General features: G+C 34.1%; 1 protein-coding gene across 1 annotated transcript; it reads right to left on the reverse strand.

Annotated features, from left to right (window-relative positions):
* LOC139525286 (monocarboxylate transporter 13-like) lies at positions 1–8,842 on the reverse strand. The gene is made up of 6 exons (XM_071320488.1): positions 8,485–8,842; positions 7,752–7,865; positions 5,126–5,269; positions 2,305–2,578; positions 1,209–1,831; positions 1–206 (listed from the first exon to the last, which is right to left on the reverse strand). The coding sequence occupies exons 1-6, from the start codon at positions 8,840–8,842 to the stop codon at positions 1–3; spliced, it is 1,719 nt and encodes a 572-aa protein (XP_071176589.1).
* Positions 8,843–9,778: the final 936 nt, after the last annotated feature.

Below are 9,778 nucleotides of genomic sequence, written 5' to 3' on the forward strand. Positions count from 1 at the left end.
TCAAGATTTCAAGTTGTCAGCTGGTATTACAGAAATTTGAATTGTCTTTGGAAGAGTTCCAGGTTTATTTACCTGTGAATTATTGTTCTTTGACTTAACATAATGAACAACATTGTTAATAAAAAGAATCATAGATCCAACCAACATACCAACACCACCAATGTAAAATGCTACGTCATAACGTCCATTTATATCTTTAACCAAACCTAGAATACAAGAAATGCAAATAGTAAACTGATGCAGGCATTTAAATGTACAGTTTTCGGTAGCTTTTTCACCATCGTATTGTTTAGGAGAGAGATGAATTCTTCTATTATGTTTAATCACGCCCCACTCAGCATGTTCCTGACCCATGTAATTTTGATTATTTACCATTTGTCATTTCGGGGCCTATTATAGGTGACTATACGTATGAATTTTTCTCATTGTTGGAGGTCATACGGTGTCATTTAAGTGTTTAAATACACTTCTTTTGTCCATACACAGTTACTTCTCTGGTATAGGAATAAAAAGAGAGGATTTTAAGAACAACTTACAAAAGAGTATGGACTATCCATCCATGCCAACAATCAGTATGTGCGAAAAACACCAAAAGCAACGGAATTGTTTTTCACTCAAATTCTGTGCCGATTTCATGTCTATTCATACACTAGTAGTAACGTCTTGTGCTTATATCAATTCAGTCTGTGTCAACTCGAACCAAGACCTAAATTCAATATTTTTTTTTATTATGGTCGCCTTTATTTACTTGTAATTTGTAGGTGGTTCGGTTATTGCGATATGCAAAATCCCGTATTTTTTTATCAATTTTTTGGTTTTAATTTCTTTACTAGCTGGTGTTTCTTTTTGCAACACATGATGTAATTAGACATAATTAGACGTGTAATCTCCTCAATATTACAACAAAAAAAGAGGGACAGTCTTGCTTTATAGATATAAGAAGATGTGGTATGAGTGCCAATGATACAACTCCATCCAAGTCACAATTTATAAAAGTAAACCATTATAGGTCAAAGTACGGTCTTCGGTTATTAAATGAAAACAACACTTGTCATATGGCATTAATACGGATAATCTTGAAATTATAATCATGCATACAAGTCATGCCATTAAAAACTATGGTAATCTTGTTTGAACACTTAATGTTAAGCCAAAGTAGGTATCTCTTAAAGCTATTTATTAGAGTTAATGGAACTAAATATACATACCAGACAAAGGAGGTCCTATGAAAACACCTATACCTTGGAACATCATCAGAATCCCATAAGAATATTTAAGTTTATCCCTGCCTAGAATATCCACGATAACCACTGATTTCTGTGCCGTGTATGATCCAGAAAACATCCCATATAATGCACAAGCTATAGCTAGTTGAGTAAATGTTTTGACTGACGGTATCACAAAAGAAACTATGACCAGACCGAACATTAATGCATTATAAAGATATACACGGTATGGTCTAACAAGTCCACAATCAAATACAAAACCAGCTAAAACTTTAGCAAAAGTGTTAAAAACAGAGGTAATTGCCAATGTATATTCTGAACTAAAGTTTCCAAGGACACCAATTTCCTCAGAAAATGCTGGTAGAAATACAAAAGCTGACTGTTCTGCCAATGAAGATAGCAACATGGTTATACAAAAACCTAGAAATCTCATTTCTTTCAGCAAGGCAAAGTTAAATATTGGGGTTTTATTCTCATCGCCTGGATCTTTCTCTGTTATTGCTTGTAATTTAATTTCATTGTCTAGTATCTGGTTTTCAGGAATTGTAACACTGACAGAAGACAAATTGCAACCGTTGTTGTTTAATTCTGGTCGGAAATTTAATCTGTAATAAAACGAATCAAAATGATATATAATGAACGGTGACCTATAGTTGTTAATGTCTGTGTCATTTTGGTCTTTCGTGGATAGTTGTCTCATTGGCAATCATACCACATCTTCTTTTTTATATTGAAATAAAAACAATGTACAAAATTGAATCGATTTGCCGACTTTTTGTTAACGTTTTATTTATGACATATGATTAAGGTAAATGTTAGTTATGTGATTTTCTTGAAAAGTTTGTCTTTCATATTTTTTGTTTTTATTTTGTTCATTTAAAACCAAACAGTCCAGTTTCACAATGGCAATATCGTATATCTTTGTTGTTGTTTGTTTGTAGCTTCATAACAAAGTATGCTAGTGTTAGAAGATATTGCTGTATATATGTTACTCATATCTGTAATTTATTATCAGTATCAATTTTAACACACATTGTTTTAAAAGAGTATAGTATTATGCATACAAAATAATAAATACCTTCTGTTGGATTCACTGATAATTTTAGTTTTGGAAACCGACAGAGGTCTCATCAGTGCCCCCATTACAACAATCTGTAGAGCAATGCCTCCCATTAAAATGAAGGCTCCTCGAAAGTCAAAATATCTGAACAACAGCGGTACCAAAAGGGACATTGCAAAACGTCCGACTCCACAACCAGAAGCTGCTATTCCAGTCACTATACCTTGTTTTTTCTTAAAGTATATACCTAACATAACTATTGCTGGACAGTAAGCAAATGATCTCCCGATTCCTGAAAATGACAAATTTAATATGCGATTATTGATTATATTTATTACTGTTCAAATGCGGAATTTAATCTAGAACTACAATTACACATTACAAAACCACGTGTGAAGGCAAACTGGATTCGATTTCGATCGCATAAATCCGAATATATATCAAAATAAATTTATAATAAACACACACGTCAACTAAGCATAGGAATAACATTATTTAATGCCGTTTTACAGTATAAATTAAATACCAGATTTAATGTTTTCTTCATGACAAAAAAGAAAACCAGCACGAAAAATCAGTTTACAGGGACTTCCCTTTTCTAAACTTGATTTTCTATCATTAAATGTACAAAAAGGCACGTTTTCACTCAATCACTCAATAGAATTGGTTAATAAATAAAGGCAACAGTAGTATACCGCTGTTCAAAACTCATTAATCCATGGACAAAAAACAAAATCGGGATAACAAACTAAAACCGAGGGAAACGCTTTAAATATAAGAGGAGAACAACGACATAACACTAAAATGTAACACATATAGACAAAATCCCACGAGAATAACAAATATAACATATATATATAACATCAAAACCAAATACATGAATTTGGGATAGACAAGTACCGTGACACGTCTTATCGCAATGTGAATTTACACTCAAAAATAAGAGAAAACAAACGACACAACGTTATAATGTAATACACACAGAAACGAACTATAATATAACAATGACCATATTCCTGACTTGGTACAGGGCATTTTTAAAGGAAAAAATGGTGGGTTGAACCTGGTTTTGTGGCATGCCAAACCTCGCACTTTTATGGCCATGTGAAATATAACATCAAAATGACAACACAGGACTACAATATAAATAAATTGGAGAACACAATTGACAAAGAATCACACGAACAACAGCCAACAAAAGGCAACAAGTTCAAAATTTTAATACGCCAGAAGTGTATTTTGTCCACACAAGACCTATGTGTGACGCACAGATACAAAAGTTTGAAAGCCGAAAAGAGTACAAAGTTGAACAGCATCGAGGACCAAAAGATCAAAAAGGTTGTGCCAAAAACGGCAAGGGTTTTCCGTTAAGTTACCAGAAAATCCCTATAATTTAGAGTAATTTATACTTTTGCAAACAGTAAATTTAATAAAATGAATATTCAAAAGATGTACATGATAAAGCTGAAGTATCAACTAATCACAGGAAACAACTGAAATACATTTACATAACCAGACATTTGAAACACAAAAGTAGACACATCCGAATACGTTTAAACCTCTACGCCAAGTGACGTCCTATTTGAAACTGAAAATGACGAAAAAATGACGTCATTAGAATTAGTAAAACAGAGCATCAAAAAATGAAAAATGACGAAAAAATGACGTCATTAGAATTAGGATTAATTTAAGATTATATATTTGAACTAAATACCGACATTGCATTTAATAACAAAGCACATTTTAATTCTTATTAATATAAAACTGAGGTAGCAATTAACTATATTATAAAACTATGTCAGGTTTGTTATGAATCTAACTTCAAACGTAAAATATCGTACTGATTACTTTGAACGAAATCAAATCTGATAAATGAAGGCGGTGATTAATTTTCTTTACCATAACACATAAATATAATAGAAAAGATGTCAACACATTTTATTTAAAAAGTATTTCTGGGGTAACAAAACATGAATAAGTGAAGCCTTGTTTTTTTTCTTCTTCTAAAACTAAAAAAATATACAAATCTTAGGACTCAATTGACCAAGCTGCATACTCCAGGTGTAACTGACCATAACTGAATTATATTCATTTCTACTGAAAAATTTTATTCATTAAATTTTAATACCCAAGGGATTAACTCACCGTTTTGTCAGCTCATACTTGATGATCAAGGCATAACATTGCCATTAAAGCCGGAGGTTTGGTATGCCACTAAACCAGGTTCAACCCACCATTTTTTCTTAAAATGCCCTGTACCAAGTCAGGAAAATGGCCATTGTTATATTATAGTTCGTTTCTGTGTGTGTTACATTTTAATGTTGTGTTTCTGTTGTGTCGTAGTTGTCTTATATTTGATACGTTTCCCTCAGATTTAGTTTGTAGCCCGGATTTGTTTTTTCTCCATCGATTTATGAATTTCGAACAGCGGTATACTACTATTGCCTTTATTTGGTGAACAAAGGAATTGTTTTGTTGTGAGTCATACTTAAAATTAGACTTGAAATTATCTTGATTTTTAAACTAATAACAACACTTGCTATCATAAAACATTGTTATCACATGTAAAAGGTTCACTTTTGTAGATTTCATACCATTAAATTGAATATAAAAAATAGAAGTCGTTGTATACTGTGTTTTTTTAACACCAAAAACATGTGGTGTACCCTGAATGCAGAGAATATCTCACTTTCCTGACTTAAGCCCAACCTGTAGAATTTTGTTCAAATTAAATATAGAAATAATTTGCCTACCTACCTACCTATACCCTGTAAACCTCAGTCGGGAAGGGGAAACACAGATATTTTTAATGTTGGCCTAGAGAACAATTATAACACACCTCCACATATGCCAAAGCTCAGGAAGACATATATAACATTTGGTGATAATCCTGTCAATACCATAGATAATGCTAGTATCACTCCACTGGCCATAATCAGGACCCTCTCAGTAAATCTATTGCTTAAACCACTAGCTAACGGACCTGCAAAAATAGAAAATTAATAAAAGGACAGGTGTTTATACAATATAGTAACTTTTAATATTAGGTTGCTACATGAATAAAATGAAATGTGATGTAAACATAAATGGGGATCAAAGGGATCAAGTACACATATGGAGCAGGATCTGCTTACTCTTTCAGAGCACATGAGATCACTCCCAGATTTGGTGGGGTTCGAGTCTTTTTTCTCTATGTTGTGTCTTGTGTGCTATTGTTTGTCTGTCACTTTCATTTTTAGCCATGGCGTTGTCAGCTATTTTCGATCTATCAGTTTGAATGTACCTCTGGTATTTTTCGCTCCTCTTTTATAGAAATTTCAGTTACTTAACAGAGGAAGCGACTTCTTTTAAATATTCTACTGTTTCTAAAATACCTTCAAATGAAAAAAATAACCATCGACGGAAAGCACTATAATTAAGGATGAACTATAAGAATATAACTAAAGCAAACAGTTCATGACAAATCGTTACAATACACTACTGTATTATAAGCATCGAAAATGTAGTAAGACTAGCAACCAAGATTACCACCTTTGGTAACGATGTATGTCTTGTGTACTTGATTAAGAAAGTTTTACATCTTGTTTGTTTTCTAAATGTAGATTTCTGAATGTCTCCCTGTTTTTAATCTTCTACGGTCTTATCTCACTAATGCAACACTTTATTTACAGTCATGAAGCCCCGGTCACAACAGATCGTACGATTTTTTGTCGTGGAAGATCTATAAAATAGTTGTCTTGGCGCTGTCGTGCAAAATGTCAGAAAATTATTTCAAGTGGTCACATCAGCTACGACATGTCCACGATGGTTCCACGATGGGTACAAGACAGAAAAAAGGAATTGTAATTGTACTGTCGTTGGTTTGTCGCAAATCGGTCGTGTGACAGTCTTGTGACAGTCGTGCGACAATAGTACGACAATCGTGAGTTTATTTTCAGGTTTTTATGTCAATGGATGCGCGTGTTACTGTCGTGTCACTGGTGTGCCACTGTCGTGCCACTGTCGTGTCACTGTCGTGTCACTGTCGTGTCACTGTGATAGGACTCTCAACAAAAGCTCTTGAAACATGCCAGAATCTATCCGCATTAATCCAACGGAATCTACGGGAGATTACCACTCCAACTCTTACATCAGTGCCCAAACATCAGGCGCCGTTCGATATATGGCCTAACCCACCAACGTCGGGCGTTTCGCTGGTTCCTATGCTGTTCACGGGCTCGAATCAACGCTAACAGGATCATTTTTTTTGCTCTTGTTATAGTCCGCCAAGGCGCCTATTCAGTAGGGCCAATCATAATCATTCTGATGAAATACCCATCCTGTTTAAACGGTAGACGGTATGTTTTTCTAAACATTCATTCCCGCCGAATTGTATTCTTCTAAATACAACGAAAATGTGTTGCACGACGAACGTACCACTGTCGTACGACAGACAATCAATGTTGTGCGATCATCGTACGAAATTTGGTATTCGTGAGACAATCGTGCGACTGTATCACGAGTGTCTTGCGACATTCGTGAGATTGTCGTACGACAGCCGTGCGACGATTGTTTGATAAAAATGCATTATATTGATAACCACGACAATGTGTTTATCGCACGACAGTCGCACGACGATTGCAAGACACTTTCACGACAGCCACAAGACAGTGACACGATAAAAAAATCGTAGAGCAAAAAAGGTGCATGTCCATTTTTCGTCCCACGACACACGACAGCGCGACGATGCTCAAAATATCGTGCGACTGTCGTACGTTTGTCGTACGACGACCACAGATGACACGCGATTTGACAAAATTTCATGTCGTGGCGCTGTATAGATGTGTCGTAGGTTCGTTGTGACCAGGGCTTAAAACACGACTATGAAATTAGTTATCCAAGTACCATCTTTATAATTTGATACGCTAGACACGCGCTTCGTATACATAATAAGACTCATTAGTAACGCTCATATCAAACTATTTAGAAAGCCAGTTGGAGACCATTGAGGACTCAGAATTCTAAAACATTGTGCCAAATACGGCTAAGGTAATCTATGTATGGGATAATAACATCCTTAGCAATCCTTTTTGCAATCAGTAAATTTATAAAAATGACTATATGATTGATATTTATGTCAACACCGAAGTGCTGACTACTGAGCTGGTGATACTCTCGGGAACGAAACGTCCAACAGCAGTATTAATGACCCAGTGGTGTAAATAGTTATGAAAGGTTCAGGGTTTATAATTTGATAGTACCACATGCACACATGAAAAGAGTGGCAGTATGAAAACTTATCGTTGGTCTCTTATCCAGTTAAAGTTTCAGAAGATTTCCATCAAATTGATGAAACTAACCCAATTCAACATTTACGCTGTCCCTAGTGGTAGGATAATACCCGCTTCTCGTGTACAAGAATACAAATGTAAATGGGATCAAGCTCAAAATGCATGTGTTGTATGTTGTAATAGTGAGTTTCATACCTAGAGACAGTCTTAATGCCGTTGCAAGTGAACCAAGCCAAGCTGTGATTGCAGCCGATTGTTTGTATCTATCTGTGAATTTTAGAAAGAGGATACCAGATGCACCGTCAAACCCTGAAATGTACATGAAAATAGACATGTCAGCCTGTATGAAATAAAACAACATATAAATAATACTATATGACAAAGAATAATAACACAAAAAAGACAATTAACTGTAAACTGAAACAGTCATTTTGATCGAAACACCTCTTAATAGACTGAATAATGGACTGATTAGTCATGTTTATGTTTTCGGTCAATTGTGAGACTTATCTACTGAAATAAATTCAAAGTATACCGTTAAATTTTTTCGCTTGCAGTCAATTTGAATGTGTTGGTCTAAGTTGGTCAAAACATCAAAATACTGAATTGACTGAACAGCCACTGAACAATATTGAATTGACTCCGAGCCATTTATCTGAACGGTACTGAATTTCTAACATGAAAACTTTACTAGACTCAAACGTTTCTGTAGTTGCATAATAGAGCAAGGTGCAAGTTGATAAAAAAGTTTGAAGCAGAACATTATGTTTTCAAATTGCCAATTGTATTGGAGGAGATTTATTCAACTACGATTTTTATTAATTTGTCTTAATCAGATAAGGAATTTTGAATATGATGGAAACTTTAATGAAGATTTATAACATTGGGATACCGAAACAATCAATGTATTAATAATAAAAAATCTTACCAATTACAATAAATTGTATCATAAAACTGCTAAGTAAAATCAACCATCCCCATCCGCCATCTGGTACCTCCTTGTCTTTAGATTTATTTAGGTTGTCGTTCTCCTCGAGTGAATGGAACTCCTTAGAGAAGAGGAACCCAGTCCAATGTTCCCTCAGGTTTCTATGATATTTTGATGTGTTTATATAATCGAAGCTCCTACTCCTCTGTCCATGTTGATGAGGATTTGTGTTAACAATTGAGGTATCCGCGCTACTTTTACTTCGTTGTCTAACTTGAGTTTGATTGAAATGCTTTTGATTAAAAGGTTTAGTCTCGCATATGTATGCATTGTTTATGTGTCCTGAATTTACATCCATAGTAACTTAAGTAAGTTTGTTTTTAATACTGAACAGTTAAATATCTCTTACGAGTTATAGATCTACTATTAGGATTTCAACAAGTATATAAAAAATTATGATATCGAATTTATATACTTTGCTTAAACTCTGAAAATGAAATGAGTGGACGAAGGTTGATGTAAACAGAAGTATCTGTCAACCCCAAAAAACAATGTTTCTACCATGTTAATTAGACGACTTAGATGTAAATATTTGTTCAAATATAATTGACATGGCTTAAAACTTCCGATACAAGATTCACAGCAATGCAGTGACATACTTGTATAATGTTCAAAATATGTGTTGTATGTACATGAAAATCTGTTAAAGTTTACATTTGTCGTCACACCTTACGCAGCTTTTGTAAAATTGTATTCTTGTATTACGTAATATTATAAGTAACTAGACACCTATTACAATTAATTCCAAAAGAACATGAAGGTTAGTAGTTAACAGAACTGTGTTCCAAGGTCAACACAAAAATATTTTTCACAATCGATGAAAAGTTATTGTTTATATTCTGGTACATTTAATATCTCTGTTGTGAATGAAATATATATTTTAATGGAGAGGGAATGGATCATGGCATACAATCATTACATTCACAAGAAAGACAACAAACCCAAAGAAACACCGGTTCAACTGTTGTTATTTATCTCAAAATTACAGTGAGGACGGTAATATAGGAAATAAAACAGTAACCTCAATACAGGTTGAGGACGATCACTTGTACAATTTTCAGTCGAATTTTTGCTAAATTTCGATTCATGCAATTTAATACGAATACAGCTGTGGGGAACTATCAACAAACAAGAAATGATACCTGGACAATACTTCTATAAATTATGCCAGTAATAAGACCACACTGATAACATTAATAATATTGATAGATAAATAATTAATCACTGGATATAG

Source organism: Mytilus edulis, chromosome 5 (assembly GCF_963676685.1).
Source record: "Mytilus edulis chromosome 5, xbMytEdul2.2, whole genome shotgun sequence".
NCBI classification, from domain to species: domain Eukaryota; kingdom Metazoa; phylum Mollusca; class Bivalvia; order Mytilida; family Mytilidae; genus Mytilus; species Mytilus edulis.

Excerpts from the sequence above, each read along its gene's own strand:
- LOC139525286 (XM_071320488.1), bottom strand. The coding sequence starts at position 8,842 with ATGGATGTAAATTCAGGACACATAAACAATGCATACATATGCGAGACT. Across the intron at positions 5,270-7,751 it reads GGCATTAAGACTGTCTCTAG|GTCCGTTAGCTAGTGGTTTA; the intron begins GTATGAAACTCA and ends CTATTTTTGCAG. Across the intron at positions 1,832-2,304 it reads ATCAGTGAATCCAACAGAAG|ATTAAATTTCCGACCAGAAT; the intron begins GTATTTATTATT and ends GTTTTATTACAG.